Genomic DNA, 26,397 nt, shown 5'->3' on the forward strand with positions numbered 1-26,397 from the left:
GAAAAGTAAGTTGGCTGCACATACATGGACTTATATGGATTATATCTGGGCTCTCTATCTGTTCCATGGGTCTATGTATCTGTTTGGTGCCAGTACCCATATTGATTCAGTTACTACAGCACTGAAGAATATTTTGAAATTAGGTGGTGTAATGCCTTCAGCTTTGTTCTTTTTGCTCAGGATCACTTTGGATATTCAGGGTCCTTGATGGTATTCATATAAATTTTATTATCTTCAGATATGTTCTTTCTATACCCAGTTTGTTGAAGGTTTTTATCATAAGAGATGTTGAACTTTATCAAATGCTTTTTCAGCATCTATTGAAATGACCAAGTGGTTTTTGTTCTTGCTTCTGTTAATATGATGTATCATGTTTATTGATTTGTGTATGTTGAACCATCATTTCCATTTTTGCACCACTTGATCGTGGTGAATGATCTTTTTGATGTTTTCATAAATTCAGTTTGCTCGTATTTTATAGTGGAGGATTTTTGCATCTATGTTCATCTGTGATACTAGCATGTAGTTTCTTTTATTTTGTTATGGGTTTGTCTGGTTTTGGTCTCAGGGTAATGCTCGCCTCATAGAATGGATTTGGAAGTATCCCCTCCTTTTCAGTGTTTTCAAAGAGTTTTAGTAAAATACGCATTAGTTCTTTAGATGATTGGTAGAATTCAGCAATGAAGTCATCAGGACCTCGGCTTTTTCTTGGGAGATGTTTTATTATAGCTCGGTCTCATTACTCATTAGTTTGTTTAGGTTTTCTATTTCTTCATAGTTCCGTGTTGATAGATCATATGTGTCCAGAAACTAATCTATTTCTTTTAGGTTACCTATTTGTTGATGTATAGTTGTTCATAGAAGTCTCTAATGGTCTCTGTATTTCTGTGTTTGTTACCTTTCTTTTTTTAATTTGTCAATTTTGTTTATCTTTTGAGACAGACTCTCACTTTGTCACCCTGAATAGAGTGCCGTGGTATCATAGCTTACAGCAACCTCAAACTCCTGGGCTCAAGCGATTCTCTTGCCTCAGCCTCCCTCTGTGCCTGCCACAACACCTGGCTATTTTTTTAGAGATGAGTCTGCTCTTGCTCAGGCTAGTCTTGAACTCATGAGCTCAGGCAATCCACCCGCCTTGACCTCCCAGAGTGCTGGAATTACAGGCGTGAGCCACTGCACTTGGCCCTTATTTATCTTGTTAAAAAACCAACTTTTAGTTTCACTGATCTTCTGTAATAAAGATAATTTTTAGTCTCAATTTCATTTACTGTGGCTACAATATTTATGATTTCTTCCTTCCTACCAATTTTAGGTTTGGTTCGTTCTTGCTTTTCTCATTCCTTGAGGTAGATCAGTAAGTTGATGATTTGAAATCTTTCTACTTTTTTGATATAGGTTGTTTTTGCTATAAATTTCCTTCTTAGTACTGCTTTTACTGTATCCCATGGTTTTTTTTGGTATGTTGTATTTTCATTTTCATTTGTTTCAAGAAATTTCTAAATTTCCTTCTTAATTTTGTCATTGACCCATTATTATTCAGGAGTATGTCATTTAATTTCCAGGTGTTTGAGTAGTTTCCGAGGTTCCTCTTGTTATTGAGTTCTGGTTTTATTCCATTGTCAGAAAAGATACTTGATATGATTTCTGCCTTTTGGAATTTGATGAGAGGTATTTTGTAACCGAAGATATGATCTGTTCTGGAGAATGCTCCATGTGCTGATGAATAGATTGTGTATTCTGAAATAATTGGTTGAAATGTTCTATAAATGTCACTCATTTGGTGACATTTCACCTAGTGTGTAGGTGAACTCTAATGGCTTTATTTGGGGGAGTCAAATTCTTTATTATACATATCATGATTAATTTTATGTGTCACCTTGATTAATTTTATGTGTCACCTTGACTAGTTTATGGTGCTTTGTTAGGCAGCCTAGGAAACAAATACAGGTGGTGATAAGGTCATTAGTTAAAGGCCTTCTATTTTTACTGGATCTTTGCCCCTACCCCTAAAGTTCTGGAGGAGCAAACTAAGAGATTTGCTGTTCCCAATTCTTCAATCCCTCCCCGTAGTAAGTACATAATCCAGGCCCTTTGCTATGTGTCTTTGCAGGTGCTTCCTTTTAGTATTGATACAAATACCTTTTTACCCCATTCATGGGCCTGACCATGAACTTACTTTGACCAGAAAGACAGGGATAGAGGGGACAGTGTTCCAGTTTCAAACTGAGTCACTTCAGGAAGTCTGGAAAGTTTTCTTCAATCTTCTTGGAGCTTCTGCCATGTGCTGTGAGAAAAAAAGAATGCCTTAGGTAGCTGCTGATCCCAAAATAAAAAGACTGGAATATATATAAACCCAGGTCATTTTCCAAACCCAAGGTCAGTCAATCCAAATGACACCCAGGAAAGCCATGATAAGATTTACAAACTGTAAGTGAGAAACAAATACTTATTTTGTAAAAACCAGTGAGCTTTACGGGTTATAATTAGGCACTATTATCAAAAGCTGATGAATATACTGAAAAATAGTCTTTATTTCTGGTTTAGGTTTCTTTGTGTTCCACAGTAACATTTGGTTTCCTGAACTCTAAGCTTATTCCAATAAGCCAAAATCCCAAATTTCTACTTACCATTTTCCCTGAAAGTCTTAAAGAAACCTAGCTTTGAATCGTTTTTAGCGAAAGCTACAGCACAGGACAGTATCCACTACAGAGAGAAAAGGAAGCATGCTCTACTTGAGGAAAGGTCATTTTAACCATTCTTCTCAGGAAACCTCAACTTCAAATAGAACAGACATTGTTCTTACATTTTCCACTTCTTTCTTGAGCATTCCACAGTTCTCTTCTCTATGGCAAGACAATAACCATTACATGTGTACTTCTACACTCAGTACTTTTAAACTTATTACATCTGTTATCTTTGCTAGCAGTCTATAACATTGGCAAGCCAAGGAGAAACCACGTGACAGTGGCATTCAGGAGCAAGAAAGAGTTATACATCGAATTGTTCTCCACGTACTAACCCAGAAAGAATAAAGCAGCACCAAATGGTAATTTCTGGTTGACAGAGAAAGTTCTAAGGCAATATCTCAGCATAGATACTCATGCAGGTTTAAATGCTCTTTTATAATCTCTTTAACAGCAAACTCAGCTAAGGTGACTTACAAGAAAAGTTGCAAAGTTTGACAGAGCAAAGAAAGTCTCCAATATGAACTTAGTTTACCAGCAACACTGATGTCAGTCAGTTCAGTCGACTTCCTCAGGGCATTAATGCCCAAATTCTTTGTGAGAATATTGACTTTAGGATTATTCAGAGGTCTTGTCTTTTTAAGAGTCTGTTTTCATTCCTCAGAACACATATTGGGCAGCAAAAACTTTCTCTAAACAACTGTCAGCACAGTTACCCAAAGCTTCACGTATGTTTGCACATATTACAACTGAAAGCAGTAAGAGCTTCAGGGATCACAGTTATATAAACCAAAGACTTCCTGCCTAGATTTGTATACATGGCTAAAGGTGGAGCAGCCATTTTGCCACTTCCAATGTTTCTTTGTTAATTTTCTGTCTGGATTATCTGTCTGTTGCTGAGAGTGGGGTATCAAGGTCTACTATTATTATTACATTGCAATCTGTGTGTATCTCTCCCTTCAGATTATTAATGTTTGCTTTATATTATATACTCAGGAGCTCAAATGCTGGGTGCATAGATATTTATAATTGCTATATCTGCTCACTGAATTGACCCCTTTATCGTTATATAGTGATCTTTGTACAGTCTTTGATTTGTAGTCTACTTTATCTGATGTAAGTACAGCCACTCTTGTTCTTTCTTTGGTTTCCAATTGCAGGGAATATCTTTTTCTAACCCTTCACTTTCAGCCTGTGTATCTGTATAGGTGAAGTGGTTTTCTTGTAGAGAGTATATATTTGGGTCTTATTTCATTATCCATTCAGCCACTGTGTGCCTTTGAATTGGAAAATTGAGTCCATTTGCATACACTGTTATTACTGATAAATAAGAACTTAGTTCTGCTATTCTGTTGCTTATTTTCTAGTTGTTTTATAACTCCTCTTTTCCTTTCTTCCTTTCATACTGTCTTCCTCTGTGGTTAAATCATTTTATCTGGAAGTATGTTTTAACTTGTTGCTTTTTATTTTTAGTGAGTCTATTATAGGTTTTTGCATTATAGTTTCTATGAGACTTATAAAAACATGTTACTGAGATAATAAAATTGTGTCAAAGAGATTACAACTTAGATTATAAACAAGGAAAAAATTGTTTGGGTTGAATCTCTGTCGTGTTTTCTGACCTTTCTGTACTTAGATGTTATTCTCTTTCTGAAATTTTGGAAAGTTTGCTGTTATTTATTTGAATAAGATTTCTACCCCTTGTTTTTGCTCAACTTCCTCTTGAATACTAATAATTCTTTTAGATTTGACCTTTTGAGGTAATTTTTAACATTTTATAGTCAATCTTTATTTCTTTTCATTCTTTTTTCATTTTTCTCCTCTGTATTTTCAAACATACAATGTACAATATAACTGATTCTTTGATTTGTGGTATATTTTATCTGAATTCTGCTTGATCCATTCTGCTGGAGAGAGCCTCTAATGAACTTTAATGTTCAGCAAATATATTTCTTATTTCCAAGATTTTTGTTTGATTTTTAAAAATTATTTTATTTTATTTTTTATTTATTTTTTATATATATATATATATTTTTCCAATTTTATTTATTTATTTACTTATTTGCAGTTTTTGGCCAGGGCCGGGTTTGAACCCACCACCTCTGGTATATGGGGCTAGTGCTCTACTCCTTGAGCCACAGGCACCGCCCCTTTAAAAATTATTTTAATGTTGGTATGTGTCACACTTTATGGGGGCAAGACATGATTGCAAGAGGGACTTTACCTAACAATTGCAATCAGTGTAACCTGGCTTATTGTATCCTCAATGAATCCCAAAAAAAAAAAAAAATTATTTTAATGTCCTTTTAAACTTCTCTGATAAATTTCCGAATTTCTTTTCTGTATTATCTTGGAGATAACTGAGTTTCCTTAAAACTGCTATTTTGATACATGTGAAACTTAGTAAATGTAAAATATAAATGTCTTAACCCAATAACTAAGAAAATGCCAGGAAGGCTATGTTAACTAGTGGGATGAAAATGTGTCAAACGGGGCGGCGCCTGTGGCTCAAGGAGTGGGGGGCCGATCCCATGTGCCGGAGGTGGCGGGTTCAAACCCAGCCCTGGCCAAAAAAAAAAAATCACAAAAAAATAATTAAAAAAAAAAAAAAAGAAAATGTGTCAAACGGTCTGTAAAACCAGTGCATGGTGCCCCATAATCGCATTAATGTACACAGCTATGATTTAATAAACAAACAAACAAACAAAAACGATAAAATTACTTTCAAAAAAATATTTAATTTAACCTAATGTATCCCAAATATTATTTCAAAATGTAATCAATATAAAATAAAAAATATTACTGAGTAAAAAAAAAACCTGCTATTTTGAATTCTTTGTCTGAGTGTCCACATGTTGCCTTCTCATTGGGATCAGTCACTGGTTCCTTGCTTTGTCCATCTGAGGAGGTCATAGTTCCCTATTTGCTGTTGTTTCTTGTGGCTATATGTGTATGTCTTTGCATTGAAGTATTAGTTTATTCCAGTCTTCTTTGTCTGGCTTGTTTTAGTTTTTGTTGGATATGTTTGCTTAGATTTTCTTCGTAATTTACCTGCTCATTATCTTTCCTTCCCCTTGCTCCCTCCTCCCCCCATGCTAGGTTACTGCCTCCTTTTTAGCACTAGATGGCGCCTTAAGCTTAGGTTTGCCTTGGTTCTAGTAAACAGTCAGGGTCCCACTGTCCAGAATGGGAAAAAAAACCCAAAGGTGTCCCAGTAATGTGGGAAGCCTGGCTAGGGGACGTGTAGAACAAACCTCCTATAGTGTGGTGCTGCTAAACAGCCACTCTGATTTGGTGTCTCATTGGCCAAGTTACAGAGCAGAGTGTCCAGGGCAGGGATGGTGGTCCCAGATACCCGTTTCATCTCTGCCTGTCCTCAGGCATATTCCTCCCTAAGGCACTCCTAGTGCTTCCAGTGGATTGAGGCCGGGACACATCTCCTGCCAGGGAACCCAAGATGACAGGAAAGCTGAATGTCTACCTTGATCTCCTTTTTTCCAGTTACTCTCGGCACAGGGCAGACTGGGGAGAGGGGCATCATGGATGTGGAGGTCCTATTCTCTTACTGTCAGCTCAGAGTTTTTCCATTTTTCTGTGGCCACAGGAACTGTTCAACCTCATATTTGGGTTCTGAGATATTACTGGTGGTAGTCTGTGCTGTACATTTATTTTTGGCTATGGGGGTGGGGGTGAAGCCAGCTTGCTTTTATGTGACCATTTTGGAACCAGAAATCTAGAATTCTTCCTGGGAGGGCTTTCATCTTAAACTTATTGTCTTTGTTTTATAATACTTTGCTGATATCATTTTGAATTTAGAATGTTTCTATTGCCCAGCCATATGCTGCTTCTACCAGATTAACAATTCTGCAATGTTTTTTATCATGTAGTCATGAACAAAAATAGAGTTTAGAGTTTGTTTCTTCAGGAAGCCACTCCGATGCATAAGCTGTGCTGGGCAGGCAATTAGAGTCATGGAGTAGGAGGAGCTTTTCAAAGTATGCCCACCATGCTTCCCGAGAGATTCGGACCTGCTGCCCTCTCCTTCCCTGCTATTTGAGATAATTACCGGAGAGATACTGTAACTGACAGGGGTATGTCCTTTCCCTTAAGTGCGTAGGGAGAAAAAAAGCTGAAAATCTCATTGTCCCCAACTGAGCCCACATCTAACAACTTCCAGATCTAAATCTCTTTCCCAGCCACTGTGTTGTCGTGACAGTATTCAGGTATATCAGGGTGTTCCTTACCCATCCCACTGTCACAGCACGGAGAGCATTTATAGCACTTGTGCCTAATCTGCAGCCTGAGGTCACAGCCCTATAAATCTCACATAGAAATGACATAGTGAGTAACTACAGCGGACCACCAGTTTGATGAAGACCTCCTTCCTTGGCAAACAAAAACCATGTCATGTTGGGCGGCGCCTGTGGCTCAGTCGGTAAGGCGCCGGCCCCATATACCGAGGGTGGCGGGTTCAAACCCGGCCCTGGCTGAACTGCAACCAAAAAAAAAAAAAATTAGCCGGGTGTTGTGGCAGGCGCCTGTAGTCCCAGCTACTCGGGAGGCTGAGGCAAGAGAATTGCTTAAGCCCAGGAGTTGGAGGTTGCTGTGAGCTGTGATGCCCTGGCACTCTACCAAGGGCCATAAAGTGAAACTCTGTCTCTACAAAAAAAAAAAAAAAAACCATGTCATGTTGCAACTAGAAATAATGATAACCTATAAAGTATTTTTGAGCTCCTAAAGGTGCTTATCAGAATATGGCCAAAAAGTCAAAACACTTTTAAATGTACAAATAGTATCTTTGTGATTCCTAGAGAAAATTGCACCCCCCCTTCTTTGATGTTGATTTTGTTTTGGTTTTTAGTTGGTACCTTCATTCCTATTCCATAGTGTGTCCAGGGTATTCAGGAAAGATCATGAGTATTGTGAAAATTGGGCTTATTCAGCCCAGTGAAACGTTACATCATGCATTCCTTACCAGAGAGGGCATATTCGATTTCACACGGTGTCTTAGATCCCTCTCCAGTAATACTTAAGGATTCGGTTTTTCATGGAATGAAAAATAGCATAGAAGGATTCCTGAACCTTCACATCAACCTTAAAGCAGTTTTTCTTTATTTTGATGAAAATGTTGTATCTAACAGAAACAGAGGTCATTGACAGTAATGATCTCAGTTCCTATCACTTAGAGAACTATGTTAAAACCACCCCATCTGGGTCTTCTGGATTTTTTTTTTTTAATTTATACTACTGGGTAAAGGAATTTATTACATTTGTACACTGTATGTTTAAGAATAACTTACTGATAATAACTTTGTGGAAAGAACATCAACAATGTGTGAGAGGTATTCTAAATATGTTTTGATATACACCTGTTTGGAGTGAGCAGGGTACTTTCTTGTTAAGCCTCACATAGGGATTACACATTTCTCTCCTCACAGAAATAGTGTCCTGTAGTTGTGTATAGATGTGTCCGCATCCCCTCTTCTGAGGAGAGTGAGACAGCTCTGGCTTCTTCATCTGCTTTTCAGCAGCCTCCCCACGTTTGCCTGGCCACATGGTCAATCTTCTGTTTGGTAGGTTTTATAAATCCTAGAAGCTCTAATTCAGAAACAGCTCTAATAAACCGAGCATGGATAATTTCATTCATTTCTTCTGAGATGGTAGAATTTGCATCCATTTTTTCAGCAGCTGTCACAACTGTTGCAAAAGCCTCTGACCGGTCCATCTACAGCTTATACGCGATGCAGATGTCTGGCGTGGTATTCGGAATGCAGCCTTCTTCGCTTTTCAGTGCTTCATTCTTTAGGTAATAGTAAGGGTTGTTGAGTGCCGTGTGGAGGGCGATGCGCGGAGCGGCATTCAGGTGCTCGCGGAGGGTGTGGGCAGCACTGAAGTACAAGGCCTCGTGGAGTGGCTGCGTCTCTGGAGGTGGAAGGTACTCTCTCACTAGACAGTAAATGAAGTTCACAACATTTTCTCTGAGTATTTCAAACCAACTATTAAACTTGGTTTGCTTCTTACTTCTTGTTCTTAACTCCTTCATTTCTAATAAAGACTTCTGAAGATGATAGAGGTCTGTCTTTTGAAGCCCTCTTGGCTTTGATCCCGAAGCATCTTCTTCCTCTTTGGCATCATCAAGGCTCTGAAACTGGGCCAGGAACTCTTCTAATCTCTTTGCTGTGCTGCCAAGGTACTTTTCAGAAGACTTAAAAATGTTGATACAATTCTGAAGAATGGTCATCAGTTCATCTTTTGCCAACATTCTCAATAGCTGCAGAGCTGACACATACTCCTCTGAATCCCATATATTCTTTTCTATACAGCAGTACAGCTCTCTGATCTGTCGACCCAGAGGGTACTTGGGAAAGGAAGAGGTGAACTTACGAAGACATCTCAAAACCAGGAAGTAATTCATATGGTAAATGTGTACATTTCCTAATAATGATTGTGTTTCCTCCTTCAAAAATCTCTCATTGGTCAATAGTGCAACTTGCTTTTCTGAAGCTTGATTGTCCACATACCTCCTAAATGATGGAAGATGTCTGATGTTTTCACATTGATTAATTGATAAAAAATTTATTCTTCTTTTGGCTTCTGGGAGATTACAGCATAGGACACTTAGGGGCTGGGAATAGAAATGTTCTAACAGAGAAAGCTGAAGTCCTTCTATAAAGTTTTGAATTGAGAAGTCATGATATAAAAAGATATTGGTCAGAACCTGTAACACTTTTTCACTTATTTTAAAAGGAAACTGAGTTGTAGGAAGTCCCGGAGTACTCTCGTGGTGAAGCTTTCTATATCGTTTAAGACAAGCACAACAGGAGGAGACTGCCATTGGCTAGTAGTGGTCCTCTTTTGGGAGGCATTTCTGGGTCTGTCTTCTGTGTAACAGTCTTATACCAACTGCAAAGTGAATCCATTGAACAATGTGTCTTTTTCTGGGTGACCTGAACACTTTCCTCCTCTTTGGATTTTACAACTGCAAAGCACTCCAACAACTGTGAGAACAACTTTTGTAAAAAGTGTTTCATATCTGGACAATCTTTAGCTTGCAATGAGACTACATATGGTGTAACATTATCCTGAAGAGCCTCTGTTAAACTTCTGAATGTTAAATCATGATCTGTGACATTTACACCAAGAGCAAGAGCAGCGCTTGGAATTTCTCTGAGTTTTATTTGACAGCCTAAATCTCTTGAATTCTTCTGGACTCCACAATGAGACTTACGCAGAAATTCAATTAAATTGTCAAACAGGTTTTTATTTAATTCATCTTGTAGCCGCTCAGTTTCAGATTTCATCTGTTGCCATATCAACTGATAAGTTTCAAATCGAAGCTTACTGTCCTCAGACGCATTTCTCCCTTTATTAAAATAGTTTTCTACTGGCACAGAAATCTTTTTGTTCTTACAGTTTGGCTTAAAAACAAAGCAGCCCTTGGACACCGAGGATGTGGCCATGATCTTAGCAGCCCCGCTAATTCCAGAAGCGCTTGGTTGGTCTTCTGGATTTATGTTTACTTTCTTTTTTTTTTTTTTTTTTTGTAGAGACAGAGTCTCACTTTATGGCCCTCGGTAGAGTGCCGTGGCCTCACACAGCTCACAGCAACCTCCAACTCCTGGGCTTAAGCGATTCTCTTGCCTCAGCCTCCCGAGTAGCTGGGACTACAGGCGCCCGCCACAACGCCCGGCTATTTTTTGGTTGCAGTTTGGCCGGGGCCGGGTTTGAACCTGCCACCCTCTGTATATGGGGCCGGCACCCTACCGACTGAGCCACAGGCGCCACCCCAATTTATGTTTACTTTCATCCTTAGCTAGAATATTGTTTACGATCGATTTTCTCTTTTTTCACAGACTGTATTTCTCAATGCAAGCTCGTGGAGAGACTGATAGAGAAAAGCTGCTGTTAATGTATCAGACAAATGATCAAATAGTAAATGGACTTTTTCCTCTGAACAAGGATCTGGCATTAGAAATGGCAGCTCTTTTAGCTCAGGTAACTTACATGTTATGTAGGATAATATATTGAAATGAGAAGATACTAATTTCTATATGAATTAAATGTTGTAAAGTAATTCTTTCAATTCATTTTTGCTGCGATTAATACCTTAAAAATTATAGGCATTATAATTACAGTTTGGCTCTGAATTTCTAACAGTTGCAGTGAGGTAGAATGACACAGTACTCCATAAAGAGAACCAGTCTCTTAATTATCTTAAAAATATACCACGAGGCTTTGCATTTAATAAAGGAATTTGAGTGCAGAACTGTGGGACTGAGGGTGCCATGCTAAAATTGCTCAATAATCTTGTAGGAATTCGGCTTTGCGAAGGATAGAGTGCTTTCTTTTAGTTACCTATTGTATCAGTTAGGATGAAGTTCAGCCTTCTATAAACACAGACACGTGGAAATGAATAGTGACTTAATCAGAAGTGTATCTGTCTCTCACAAAGAGAGGCCTCTGCAAAGTTGTTAGGGGTGAGAACTTTATCCTGCTCTCCATTCTGTTGTCCCTAAGATGTCATCTTCATGATCCTGGAGATCTGATAGGGCTCCGGCTATGTCAGTGCTCCAGGCATCAGGGTAGAGGAAGGGCTGAAAAGATCTTAGGTGGGTGACAGTGGAGTCCCAGCTAAATTCAAGGTTTTATTACTGAAGAAGAAGGAGAAAATGGTAGTAAGAGGCAACTCTCAGTCTACCACAGTTAGACTGAGTCATTGTACATGTTAATTAAGGGAAAATGTTAAAGCAATCCTATGATATTTCATTCAGACCACGGTCTTCAGTCTTTGGCTTCTCACTCTACACTCCATCCCAGGACATCTCATTCATTCTTTTTATTTTATCCACCACTCATGCCAGTAATTCCCAAATCTTTTCTCTCTGCTTTATACATCTTCTATGGCTACCTTAAATTCAACATATTGCAACTGGAGCTAATTTTTCCTCCTTCACTGTGATACCTCCCATCAGTTCCCCAAACAAGCTTCAAACCCAGGAATCATCACTGACAGTTCCTACACTTTCACCTTCCCCTCTGGTCACGTCCTGCCAGTGTAAACTCTTAGACATTTTTTTTTACCCTGTTTGCTTCTCTCTGCGCTGACTGCCATTGCTGTGATTCAGACCACTGTCCTACCCTGCTTGCTCTCCAGCAGCAGACTTCTAACCAGCATGCCTTTATCTAATCTGGTCCCTACAAATTTATCCTTTACACAGATTTTCCCATTTATCTATTGTGGCATAGCAATTACTCCAAAACTCAGTCACTTAAGACAATAATTTGGGCACAAAAGTCAAAGGACAGCTTGTTCTGTCTCACAGCTGGCACAGCTCGAGGCCAGGTTGTGACTCCACGGCCAAGGGCTGGAGTCATTTGAAGGCTGTTCATTCCCACATCTGGTGTCTGATGCTGGCTGTTAGTCAGGGCTGCGGCTGGGCCCGTCAGCTGGAACCGTCAGCTGGAACACCTACACACAATCTCTTCATGTTGCTACTTGTGCTTCCTCCCAGAATGGTGGTTGTGTGGCAAGAACAGTGTCCCAAAAGAGAGACAAGAAGTGAAAGCTGCCATCTTTTAAGGCCTGGAAGTTGGCACAGGGTCACCTGTGCATGGAGATTTGTTAGTAACTCGGATAGAGACAGAGCAAAACTGTCATTCTCTCTGAGAGCAGGGACTATGCTCAGCTTTTTCCTTTCTCCCATCACTTAGCACAGTGCCTAACTCGTAACAGGGACTCAGTATAGGTTTGGATGAATGGAAGGTGGAGGATGACAACTGTGTAGCTTATTGGTATAGATAAGGGCTGAACATTCTTTCATTAAGGGAGAGAGGGGAATGAAGGGTTCTGGTCCTGGGAATAACAGACTAGTAGAATGAAGGGTGAAAACAGTAACATTTATGGAGAAAATCTAGAAAGAAAGTTATAAAAATATGGTCCTTGTTCCCATTGCATTTAGTAAAGACCCTTTAAAAATCAAACGAATACGTTCTAGACTTATCTTACAGCTTTATGATGTTTTGACTTTTATTTTTAACTTCCATTTCCTCTCTTCATTAGCAATTAAAATGGTACCTGAACCTGGCTTATTGTACCCTCAATGAATCCCCAACAACAACAAAAAAAAAAAAATGGTACCTGAAAAATTATCCTGTGTTATAGGCAATAACAGAGTATTGGCCCTTAGCAAATACTACTTGATGGTGATAATAACCTAGGGAGATTAATGTAGAAATGGAACTAAAATGTTTAAATTATAGATTTTTTTCAAAATTAGAATTCAAATGAAATTTACATTTAATAACTGTTCTTACATATGATTATAAATTCCAAAATGTTACAGTCATGACAGAGATTTATGTATGATAAGTTTAAAAAGAATGTTTAGGAAAAGTAAAACTGATTTTCTTTTAAAAAACTCTTTCAATAGCCTATATTTTCTCTTTTCTGGATTTCCAATTAGGTAGAGATTGGAGATTTTGAAAGACCTTTCTCAACTCCAGCAGGACATGTTACCAATCAGTGCAAAGCAAATCAAACTCTAAAACAAGTCATAGAGAAATTTTATCCTAAAAGGTATAGAGATGGCTGTTCTGAGGAACAGTTAAGGTAAGAAAATATTTGTAACCCTTAAAAGGGTAGAGATATACCACCCTGTATTAGTTTGGTCGATTTTTTTTTGTGTGTGTGTGTGACAGAGTTTCACTCTGTTGCCCTGGGTAGAAATCCATGGTGTCATAGGTGACAGCAACCTCAAACACTTGGGCTCAAATGATCCACTTGCCTCAGCCTCCTGAGTGGCCAGGACGACAGGTGACTGACACAACATCAATTAGTTTTTCTATTTTTAGTAGAGATGGGGTCTCGCTCTTGCTCAAGTTGGTCTTGAACCTGCGAGCTTAGGGCAATTCACCTGCCTTGGCCTCCCAGAGTGCTAGGATTATAGGCATGAGACACCACGCCCGGCCTATATTTGCAATTTTTAATTAAAAAACTACCTTCAGGCAGCACCTGTGGCTCAAAAGAGTAGGGGGCTGGCCCCATATACCAGGGGTGGTGGTTTCAAACCCAGTCCCAGCCAAAAACTGTCAAAAACTGCCAAAAAAAAAACTACCTTCATTTAGGTCTACTTTTCATTTCCTATTATTTATTCTTATCTAAATTCTGATAATAAAGACAAAAAAATGCCAATAATATTATGAGGTGCTTATCAAAAAAATTTATCTCAGGATATTCCATTGTAAACAAAATGATTTATATCCAGAAGACTAAAAATCACAATATAACAAAGACATCTGTACCAGAATGTTTACTGCAGCCCAATTCATAATTGCTAAGTCATGGAAGAAGCCCAAGTGCCCATCGACCCACAAATGGACTAGCAAATTGTGGTACATGTATACCATGGAATATTATGCAGCCTTAAAGAAAGATGGAGACTTTACCTCTTTCATGTTGACATGGATGGAGCTGGAACATATTCTTCTCAGCAAAGTATCTGAGAATGGAAGAAAAAGTATCCAATGTACTCAGCCCTACTATGAAGCTAAATTATAGCTTTCACATGAAGACTATAACCCAACTATAGCACAAGACTATGAGGAAAGGGCCAAAGAAGGGGAAGGGAGGGGGGAGGTTTTGGTGGAGGGAGGGTAATGGGTGGGGCCACACCTATGATGCATCTTAGAATGGTACAGGCGAAACTTACTAAACACAGAATACAAATGTCTACATACAATAACTAAGAAAATGCCATGAAGGCTATGTTGAACAGTTTGATGAGAATATTTCAGATTGTATATGAAACCAGCACATTGTACCCCTTGATTGCACTAATGTTCGCAGCTATGATTTAACAATTAAAAAAAAAAACAGCATGGTACCTGCACAAAAACAGAGAAATAAATGTCTGGAACAGAATAGAGAACCAAGAGATGAATCCAGCTACTTAACCGTTATTTGATCTTTGACAAGTCAATTAAAAACATCTAGTGGGGAAAAGATTCCCTATTTAACAAATGGTGCTGGGTGAACTGGCTGGCGATCTGTAAAAGACTGAAACTAGACTCACACCTTTCACCATTAACTAAGATAGACTCTCACTGGATAAAAGATTTAAACTTAAGACATGAAACTATAAAAATACTTAAAGGAAGTGCAGGGAAAACTCTTGAAGGAATCGGCTTGGGTGAATATTTTATGAGGAGGACTCCCCAGGCAATCAAAGCAGTATCAGAAATACATTACTGGGACCTGGTCAAACTAAAAAGATTCTGCACAGGGCGGCACCTGTGGCTCAGTCGGTAAGGCGCCGGCCCCATATACCGAGGGTGGTGGGTTCAAACCCAGCCCCGGCCAAACTGCAACCAAAAAATAGCCGGGCGTTGTGGCGGGCGCCTGTAGTCCCAGCGACTCGGGAGGCTGAGGCAAGAGAATCGCTTAAGCCCAGGAGTTGGAGGTTGCTGTGAGCTGTGTGAGGCCACGGCACTCTATCGAGGGCCGTAAAGTGAGACTCTGTCTCTACAAAAAAAAAAAAAAAGATTCTGCACAGCCAAGAACATAGTAAGTAAAGCAAGCAGATAGCCCTCGGAATAGGAGAAAATATTTGCAGGTTATACCTCCAATAAAGGTTTAATAACCAGAATCCACAGAGAACTCAAATGTATTAGCAAGAAAAGAACACGTGATCCCATCTAAGGGTGGGCAAGGGACTTAAAGAGAAACTTCTCTAAAGAAGACAGACGCATGATGTACAAACACATGAAAAAAAGCTCATTATCCTTAATCATCAGAGAAATGCAAATCAAAACTACTTTGAGATATCACCTAACCCCAGTAAGAGTAGCCCACATAACAAAATCCCAAAACCTGAGATGTTGGTGTGGATGTGGAGAAAAGGGCACACTTCTACACTGCTGGTAGGAATGCACACTAATACGTTCCTTTTGGAAGGATGTTTGGAGAATATTTAGAGACCTAAAAATAGACCTGCCATTTGATCCTATAATTCCTTTACTAGGTTTATACCCAGAAGACCAAAAGTCACAATATAACAAAGACATCTGTACCAGAATATTTATTGCAGCCCAATTCATAATCACTAAGTCATGGAAGAAGCCCAAGTGCCCATCAACCCACGAATGGACTAGCAAATTGTGGTACATGTATACCATGGAATATTATGCAGCCTTAAAGAAAGATGGAGACTTTACCTCTTTCATATTTACATGGATGGAGCTGGAACATATTCTTTTTAGCAGAGTATTTCAGGAATGGAAGAAAAAGTACCCAATGTATTCAGCCCTACTATGAAGCTAAATTATAGCTTTTACATGACAGCTATAACCCAACTATAGCACAAGACTATGAGGAAAGGGCCAAGGAAGGGGAAGGGAGGGGGGAGGTTAGGGTGGAGGGAGGGCAATGGGTGGGGCCACACCTACGGTGCATCTTAGAATGGGTACAGGCAAAACTTACTAAAGGCAGAATACAAGTGTCTACATACAATAACTAAGAAAATGCCATGAAGGCTACGTTGAACAGTTTGATGAGAATATTTCAGATTGTATATGAAACCAGCACATTGTACCCCTTGATTGCACTAATGTACGCAGCTATGATTTAACAATAAAAAAAAATAAACAAAAAAAAAAAAATGAAAGGAAAAATAAACTATCTTCTTACACAAGACTTTTTAATGTAAACATTTTAATTAAAGTCTACTAATTTGGAGTTTTGATTTGATTTTAGAGAACATATTGAGAAATGCTGATTAGATTAAAATGGGGGCAGGGAATAGTGGCAAATCCGATTTACCATGAGTTTTCATGGTTTTCTTTTTTGAGATAAGGTCCTCACTCTGTTACCCAGGCTAGAGTGCAGGAGTGTGATCATAGCTCACTGTAACCTCAGACTCCCAGGCTGAAACACTCCTCTTGCCTTAACCTCACTAGAACTGGGACTATACAGGCATGTGCCACCATGCCCAGTTAATTTTTCTTATTTTTTTGTAGAGGTGGAGTCTTGCTGTGTTGCTCAGGCTTGTCTTAAGCTCCAGGCTTTAAGTAGTCCTCCCACCTTGACCTCTCAAGGAGCTGAGATTATGAGCCATTATGTCTGGCCTACCATGAGTTTTCTAAATTAAAAATACTTAACATTAGTCACTTGTCTACATGGAGTAAGTCGTTGCCTTCATGATTGGATTTGAGAAGTTTCTTCCGGCATTCAACATCTCTCCAAGCCAAAAGTGGTAATACTTGAAATTCCTCCACTGAGGGTTCATTTTTGGCCTCTACTACTTGTACTTTTCTTTAAAAATGAAAATATTCCTATGAGAAATTACCTTAAAACTAATGTACATTAAGGTTTGATGATAGCTACTCAGAATTAAAATTTACCGGGCTGTGCCTGTGGCTCAAAGGAGTAGGGCGCCAGCTCCATATGCTGGAGGTGATGGGTTCAAACCCAGCCCCGGCCAAAAACTGCAAAAAAAAAAGAATTAAAATTTACCTGCTGGGGTTACTGGTTGATGCTGAGGACACTAGTAATATGAGAATTAGATGAAAGGAATGCTCCAAAAAGGACAAAAGGTGGAAGAAAATGAGAGTTGCAAAACCTTCACCTGGCTTATGCCTAGGTATCACAGTTGTCCTAGGGAAACTTTATCTTGGGAAGATGATACACTGTTTATGTTTTTGCTTTTGTGGGGCTTTTTATTGTTGTTCATTTCTTTTTTAGGCAACTTTGCCAGCGGCTGTCAACCAGATGGATGACCCTCCGAGGACACAGTGCTGCTGATTGTGTACGAATTTATTTGACAGTAGCCAGGAAGTGGCCATTCTTTGGTGCCAAGTTGTTTCTTGCAAAAGTAAGAAAGAATCAGAGAGAGATGCATAATAAATATCTTTGTGTATATTGGCTCAGCGCCTGTAGCCCAAGCCGCTAAGGCGCCAGCCACATACACCAGAGCTGCAGGATTCAAATCCAGCCCAGGCCTGCCAAACAATAACAACTACAACCAAAAATTAGCCGGGCATTGTGGGAGGCTCCTGTAGTCTCAGCTACTTGGGAGGCTGGGACAAGAGAATCGCTTAAGCCCAGGAGTTGGAGGTTGCTGTGAGCTATGATGTCACAGCACTCTACCCAGGGCGATAGCTTGAGGCTCTGTCTCAAAAAAGAAAAACCTTGGTGTACATAGTCAACCAGATTTATCCCAAATTGAATATATTTGGCTTTTTTAAAAAATGAAGAAAGAGCCAACAATGTGAAGAAAACAATGAAAGGACACTGGGGAAAGGGCAGGAAAGCTTCTCCGTTCTTTGCCCTCTGGTTAACTTTCCTCTACCCTGAATCATTTCTTAGACTCATTAGGCAAATCAGTTACAAACAACAACTGACCTCTGCTTTCTTCTCATCATTCATCCATTCCCTCACTTTTTCTCTCATGTAGTAGCTCATTTATTAAGTGTTTACTGAGTTCTGTCTGCCAAACATTGAGCTAAGCTCTAGGGATACATAAACTCATGGTTTCAGATGGGTTGTACATAAACATCCAGGACTAGTTTATTCAGTATAGTCCAGGGTTGCACCTGGCCTGTAAACACAACCACCATATAGTAAATATCAGGAGGAGTGACATGAACATGAGGAGTGTTGCAAAAACACTGAGAAAGGAGACTAGCCCTGCCGGGGAATGCCCAGCCCTTTCCCCAAGGGGAAAAAATGTGCCTTTAGACTCCTTTTCTTTCTACTGAACTGTGTCACTTTGTGTTCTCTCACACTCTTAAGATATATCCTGTCTTGTGTTTTATTTTATCCTGACTATTCAGTTGCACACTCTTTGAAGGTGTAGACTCACTAATCCTAAAATCTTCCTCTGGGGCCCACCATGATGCTTTGCACATAATTACTACTTCATAAATATTTGCTGAATAGCAGTGCATCTTTGGGCAAGTTGGTTAACTTCTCTGGTCTTCAGTTTCCTCATTGATTAATGAGCCACTTGGACTAAGGTGAAATTATTTTTGCTACTGGATCTGGAAGCTATATTATTAGTTAATAGATGATGAAGCTAGTATTCTGAACATCTATAAAATTAATGTATTTTCAGAGAGTTGAACATGTTTTTTAAAAATACAAGGAATAGATTTGAACCATAGATCAGTAGTTCAAATGGATTTTAATTCTAACTTCAGCATTGGAAGGAATATTAAAATATCCTTCTTGGCTGTAATAACATAATCTGTCCTTGATGGCACAAGTGCAATAGTGTAATGATAGCTCACAGCAACCTCAAACTCCTGGGCCCAAGCAGTCCTTTTGCTTCAGCCTCCCAAGTAACTGTGACTATAGGCATGCACCACCATTTCGAGCTAATTTTCCTATTTTTGTACAGATGGAGGTCTCGCTCTTGCTCAGGCTAGTCTGGAACTCCTGGCCTCAAGCAATTGTCTCATCTCAGCCTCCCAAAGTGCCAGGATTACAGGCATGAGCCACTATGCCCAGCCACGCTTTTCTTTCTTATTTTTTATTTTATTATTATTATTATTATTATTATTATTTTGCAGTTTTTGGCCGGGGCCAGGTTTGAACCCACCACCTACGGTATATGGGGCCAGCACCCTACTTCTTTGACCCACAGACGCTGCCCCGCTTTTCTTTCTTTATAACACAGCAGCATCTTCTTTATTGCTTAATGGTGTCCTTTTCTGAGTATATGTGGTAAAATACACATAACAAAATTGTCACCACCATTTATCTCCAGAACTTTTATTTTCCTAAACTGAAGCTCTGTGCCCATTAAATACTGATTCCCCATTCCTCCTTCCTTTCTCTTTATTCTGTTATTATTAGATATTGAATATCAGATTTTAATAACTTTCAGAAAAAATGTATAATTACAATAATAATCCTTGACTTTGTAATAAATAGCACTACATACCTTATCAAGCACATCAATATATTTTGTTTCATTAGGAGTTTGGTAATCATAGAAACCCTACAAGCTCTGTTGACTATTAGCCTCTTAAAAGAGAAGAAAAGTAAGATATAAACATTATTGTTCCCATGTTAAAGATGAGGAAATCAAGCCTCAAAGAGATTAAGTAGCTTGGCCAAATGCATATGTCAATAAATGGTAGATTTGGGTGTCAAAACCAGGTCTCCTAATAACAGATTCGCTATTTCCAGTATGCCTCACTGCCTCTTCCCCAAGAAAGATTTTAAATAAGTTTTTGTTATTGTTTAATTGCAAATGTTACAAGCCAATTAGACTGAAAAACATTTCTATAATTTTGCATAGCATTTATAATATAGTATATTTTCACCTCTTCCTAGCCCATAACTCCATCACCATTTGGAAGTACTTTCACGTGGCTGGCTATACATGAGGATGGTTTAAGCGTCTTAGAATACAACTCCATGGTAAGATGAAACCCTAAAGTTTTGCACTGAGTCATCTATTTTCATAGATCAATGTATTGTAAACAGAAGCTAATGGTATCTTACTCAAAGTTTTCTTTTTTTTTTGAGACAGAATCTCACTCTGTCACCCTGGGTAGAGTGCTGCGGTGTCATAGCTTACAGCAACCTCAGACTCTTGGGCTCAAGTCTCCTGAGTAGCCGGGATTGTGGGCACCCACCACTATGCCCAGCTTTCTCATACACAGAAAACATTCTTCTTAATACTATATAATGAATAGTCATTTTACAAATACAATTCTGTTTATGATTCAATCTTAAAACAAGGTGGGTTTCCATTGTTTTATATATGGGAAAATACTAAGATACCATGATTAAATTGTAATCATGGTTGTAGTTGTGAAATGACTTTTTAAAAAATGTTAGGAAGATTGTTTCCTGTGTAAATAAAAATCTTTAAGATATCATTAAAGTAGAATTTTTTTTTTTTTTTTTTTTTGTAGAGACAGAGTCTCAGTTTATCGCCCTCGGTAGAGTGCCGTGGCATCACACAGCTCACAGCAACCTCCAAATCCTTGGGCTTAGGTGATTCTCTTGACTCAGCCTCCCAACTAGCTGGGACTACAGGCGCCCGCCACAACACCCGGCTATTTTTTTGTTGCAGTTTGGCCGGGGCTGGGTTTGAACCCGCCACCCTCGGCACATGGGGCCGGCGCCCTACCCGCTGAACCACAGGCGCCGCCCCAGAAATTTTAATTACCAAAATTAAAGTTCAGTTCCACTAAGGCTTTTATAAAAATTTCCATAATTTCCTATAATGTCACATACCAGTTTGTACATATACAGTATCTTGGCACTTTTCACATAATCAGAAAGTCAAACTATGCCTTCTCTAGATATTTATTTTATGAAATTTACATTTTTTATGTTATATTTCATGTGTCCAATATTCAGTAAAAATTGTATTTTTTTTTTTAATCTCGTGGGCAGGAATTGTTAAATTCACCTGGCAGGTATAGTGGGTGCTTCTAACCTGTGGCCTACAGATCACTGGAAACCAGACTGTCCTTCAGCATCATAGCTACCCTTATAATTGCTAAACAGCTTTTAAAAAGGAATGTATGTGTTTTGAATGCCTCTTAGTTTTTGAATGGATAACTTAAGGACAGATTATAAAATTCTTGACTTAAAGTCCACAAAAAACTGTACACCAGTTTTGGTACCTTAACTAAGTAAACCAGTTTTCTAGATCCCAGAAAGTGGCCCTTTTGGCCAGGAAGTACACACAGGTAGGTTGCAATTCTGAAGCATTCAATGCTAGCAGGGTCTGCTCAGTCTTTCAAGTTAATCATTAGATATGAAGATGCCTTTGCTTTTAGGGTGTACATATTTAAATTATATTTTTAAAATTGTTCAGAAATACAATGGGAAAAATTATTTTCTGCATATGTGACAAAGGGTTGCTGTCCTTAATATTAAACACATATGTCTTATAAAGCAGTAAGAAAATTATGAGCTCATCAATAGACAAATGAGCAAAGGCAATTCACAGAAGAAGAAATACAAATGTTCAACAAATGTAGTTCAACGTGTTCATCTCACTAGTGATCAAATTAATGCAATTTGAAACAGTGAGATTCTACTTTTCACCCATCAGGTTGCAGACATTTAAAAGAATGATGATAACCAGTGTTAGCAAGACAGCAGTGCCGGGAAAGTAAATAAGCGTAACATTTCTGGAGGACAGTTTGGACATATTCCTTAAAATTGTCCTCATTTTTTGAGCTCGCAACTCCTGTTGTTTGTTTTTATAACTTAAAACAATTAGGTATGTGCATTATAAAATATGTCCAAACGTTCACTGGAGTATTACTTAAGATAGTAACAAATACATTAATAAAAAAGTAATTTACTTGTGATGGGCAGAGCAAAAGCCTTAACTTAAGCATTATACAAGATATCCATGTAACAAAAACACTTGTAACCCTCTTAATTAATATCTTGAAATAATTAAAAAAAAAATCCTGCAGTAGCAGATTGATTGAATAAAGGATTATCAATAAAATCATTTAAAATGATGTTACACAAGTATATCTTGTCATAGAAAGATATCAGTAATATCTTAAGTTTAAAAAAGAAGCAGAATTCTAAACAGTATGCATAATGTTATGTCTGTTTATATATTTCAAGATCCATCTATCAAGATAAACCATTTATATTTGCCAATATTTGACCATAGAAAGTATCAGTTTCATGTGGCTCAACCTACCATATATTTAAGAGGTATCTGAATGGGCATCTGGATTATAGAATATAGGTGCTTTTTTTCTTGTATTTTCTAATTTTTATGTAATGAGCTATTTGTTTCAGAATCAAAATTTATTTTAATTGGGCGGCACCTGTGGCTCAAAGGAGTAGGGTGCCAGCCCCATATACCGGAAGTGGTGGGTTCAAACCTGGTCCCTGCCAAAAAAAAAAAAAAAAAAAATTATTTTAATTGTAAAGGTATATGATGCCTAAATAAAATTAGTACCATATATTATCTACAGAAATTATATATGTATAATTATACAGAAATAAATTATATGTAGAAATATATAAATAGAAATGCATACTGTTGAACATTCTTCTTTTTTAAACTTAATGTATTATTGATATCTTTCTATGGCAATTCTATGACTATCAATTTTGGATCATAATACATTTGGTTTTCAGAAAATAATTTTTTATATTTTACCATAATTAATATCAGCATTTTAATAGAGACAAATATTATTAATCATTTTTTATCTTTCTTTGAAAGTAAATAGGATATAACATATTTACTTTTTCTTCTCTTTGAAGAGGTTAATAGTCAGCTATGTGTACAAGAGTCTAATGACCTTTGGAGGTTACCAAGATGATTTTATGATAGTCATTAACAATACACATTCAAAGGACAAACCAACAGAAAAATTACTTTTTGCCATGGCAAAACCCAAGGTGAGTAAAAGCCTTTCTGCCAATTTTATGCTAGCTTTTCAACTTTCATACTAACATATTGAGCAAAAACTACATTCCATATGGGACAAACACTACTTAAAATCAAACAACCATTGGTCCAAATTCTGACTTCCCTCATCTTTCCAAGCTTGGTTTCTTTGTTTAAAATGTGGTACAATACACTCTACTTCTTTGGGCTTAAGACTTAAAGGAAATTTGTAAATTACTTAGACCAGTGTCTGGTATACAGAAGGTTCAAAATAAATGGTTGTGGGGTAAGTTGTTATTATCAGGTACTTCATACACATCTTACTCACTTGAAGTTATTTGCTTTATGGACTCATTCGAGGAAAAGGGCAGAGTTTATAATTGAAACATACTTGTTCGTTTACTACTTTTAACTAACTTTGTAGCTTTAACATCTGTAAACAAAAGCAATAAATAAAGATGTAATTCTAATTTTAAGGAGAATGATAAATTAATTTTTCTAAAATGTTAACTCTCTTAAAATTATCAACTAAAAGAGACTACTTCAGAATATGAAGCTTTTTTAAAAGATGGAAGATTGGAAGATATCTTTCTTAATTAATTTTTACTTAAGAGAAGGCAGCTGGCCATTAAATGCAGAAGATCGGGGTCCTCTCAGTACTTTAAATAGTTGTTATGACATTGACTTTCTTAATTTGTACATTCACAAATGTAGCTTTAAGATAATTAACAGAGTTGTATTACTGTCACATTTCCTAAAATTACCACTGACTTCGATTATTTTTGAGATTCACTCTTCTGGTTTAAGTAACGAAAAAATGTGTCAGTCCCTTGATGATGTTGAGTATGTAAGTACTTACTTGATCTAGATTCAGAATTGAATTCTGGTAGCCTGGGCACTTGCAAATGAAGGTTACTCATGGCCAATCCTCTACTCTCTTTAGGAAATGATGGCAACTTCTCAAGGTTATAATAATTATGTTTTCTTGTTTTAGATTCTTGAGATCACTCTTTTGATCGCCAGTTACATAAACAACTTCCATCAGCAAAAGGCAGCATTTCACCACCTGTCTGCTCCAGCACTGCTCTCAGCCCAGCCTCAGGGAGCCCAAACCAGGGCAATGGGAAGCCAGCGCCTTCTGTCAAACAGCAGACCGACCAAAGGCCCTACCCTGCTCTGAAAGCCTGAACATTCCCTCCTCTGCTCAAGAGCTGCATCAGCTCCCAGCAAGTTCGTTTACACCTATGGGCATGGCATCCATACACCAGTGTTCCAAATGCTGACAGTGATGGGAGTTACTCTATTTTATCTAATTCTTAAATCTTCAAATGAATATTAACAACAAAGCATAAACACAAAATTTGCCAACACGCTAATTTTCTCTTAGAATAAATGGGTTAGGATTCATCAGTTTTTCTAGCACCTTCCCCACTTGTCATCAGACACATCATTCAATATGGCTTTTTCTGTTTCTTTTCTTTTTTCTTTTTAATATTCTGGTGATCTCGGGCGGCACCTGTGGTCAAGTGGATAGGGCGCTGGCCCCATATGCTGGAGGTGGCAGGTTCAAACCCAGCCCCGGCCAAAAAAAAAAGAAAAAATTCTGGTGATCTTTAGAAAGGGAGATTCCAAATTGTCATTTGGTAAAACAGTTGATTATTTGGAAATGCTCACTGCCAAAAAAGTAAGTACTGTAATTAAATGTGCTTTTAATCAATGATAATGGTGTTTAGAGAGGAGTTGAGTACACAGTGTAAGAAACAGCTGCAGAGTTGTGCGAAGGGTTAATTTTTAGAGCAAGTGCAATAAATCTTCTGGTTTTATGAATCATTCAGTGAGAAAGCAGGAATTGGGTAACCTAAACCTCCTACATGGTATTAGAAGGTATACTGTCACCTTTTCAGATCATTGGACTGTGCAATTTAAAATTAGACAGTGGGGCGGCGCCTGTGGCTCAAGGAGTAGGGTGCCGGTCCCATATGCCAGAGGTGGCGGGTTCAAACCCAGCCCCGGCCAAAAACCACAAAAAAAAAAATAATAATAAAATAAAATGAGACAGTGATTCTTGACATTCTTTGGCTGTCAACATAGCTCAAGTTCACTGGAATATTGCCCACGTTTCACTGCATTTGGTGCTGGGTCATTTTGACCTTGCTCTGTTAAATAATATTAACTTCGAAAAGCAAAGACAATCCTTAAAGATTTGCCTATCATACAGTCCTTTCTAAATATAGTTGGAAAATGAATTTCCAAAAATATTTTTTAAAAGAAAAGAGAATTCTTCTGTCAAAGGAGGTAAAATTTTAGTTGATAGTCTTGAAATATATTACTTTACTAGGTTATGTAAGTGGTCAGTGCATTCCAGTATGTGTCAAAACAATGTAATTAGTATTCTTGGCAAAAATGAAACTGCGATAAGACATGAAAATTATATTATAAAATGTTCAATTGTAATAGTAATCACGAGCATACTTAATTTTATTTATATATAGAATATTTGTATTTATTTTTTGACCTCTTTATCACTTTGTCATATTTTTTTAACCAATTTGAGAAGAATCTCAGCTGCTGAATTAATTTGTTGGCAGAGCCTCATATCTTCTTCTTTGCTGCCTTCTCCCTATGGCAATGTACTGTTTTCACATTAAGCCTTTTAATGTTTCATCCCGTATTAGCATCCACAGAAGGGGCAGATCCAAGTAATACATTGCCCAAGTAATATTGTGCCTTACTGATAATGACAAAAAGAAGATTTAAAACCCTAATGGAACGAGATTTCTATTGATTATTTCCTCTATATCTTCTGAGCCACAACTACTCAGTGAGTAGTTTTCGTTTTTGAAAATAAACTGGTTTATAGGTTGGGATACTTCTCATGAGGCTTTTGGCTACAACACAGTAAAGTTTCTAAATTCCTAGAAAGCTATTTCATGATTAGTTGGTGACCCAGAGGCTTGGCAGAGATGTTACTTATGTGTGAGGGCTTTATTCTCAGGCAATAGTTTATTCACCATCTCGTAAGCCTCTCCCCCAGTCTTCTAATTCAAATAGGTAATGAAAGTTTAGCTTAAACTGTAGTACCTTAGACTTGGCATTTATTTTTGATAGAGGAGAGATAAAATACTTTGATGGAAAGAAATCAGTTTTCTGTAACTGATGAGTGAAATTTTTATTTTCTGGAAAATTATATAGCCATTTAAAAAATTCAAGGTGTGTTACTATGATTGGTTACAAGAGAATAATGGTACGCGTTTAATTGTAATATTTGTCTCCTATCATTTTCTTCCCTTTCAATCATAATAAATGATTTACAAAAACCCATT

At 37.9% G+C, this 26,397-nt stretch overlaps 1 protein-coding gene and 1 pseudogene across 2 annotated transcripts in view; one reads left to right on the forward strand and one right to left on the reverse strand.

Annotated features, from left to right (window-relative positions):
- PLEKHH2 (pleckstrin homology, MyTH4 and FERM domain containing H2) overlaps positions 1-26,393 on the forward strand; it is a 128,593-nt gene extending 102,200 nt beyond the window's left edge. Inside the window, exons 25-30 of the mRNA XM_053588894.1 lie at positions 10,538-10,679; positions 13,148-13,293; positions 17,422-17,551; positions 20,020-20,106; positions 22,948-23,085; positions 24,069-26,393. Of these exons, the coding sequence (XP_053444869.1) occupies positions 10,538-10,679; positions 13,148-13,293; positions 17,422-17,551; positions 20,020-20,106; positions 22,948-23,085; positions 24,069-24,254 (829 nt within the window). The 3' untranslated portion in view covers positions 24,255-26,393. The remainder of the gene's footprint in view (positions 1-10,537; positions 10,680-13,147; positions 13,294-17,421; positions 17,552-20,019; positions 20,107-22,947; positions 23,086-24,068) is intronic.
- On the reverse strand, positions 8,053-10,171 carry LOC128584050 (origin recognition complex subunit 3-like; annotated as a pseudogene). Its single transcript, XR_008379622.1, has one exon. The product of XR_008379622.1 is annotated as an origin recognition complex subunit 3-like (transcript).
- Positions 26,394-26,397: the final 4 nt, after the last annotated feature.

The sequence above is a fragment of the Nycticebus coucang genome, chromosome 4 (assembly GCF_027406575.1).
Source record: "Nycticebus coucang isolate mNycCou1 chromosome 4, mNycCou1.pri, whole genome shotgun sequence".
NCBI classification, from domain to species: domain Eukaryota; kingdom Metazoa; phylum Chordata; class Mammalia; order Primates; family Lorisidae; genus Nycticebus; species Nycticebus coucang.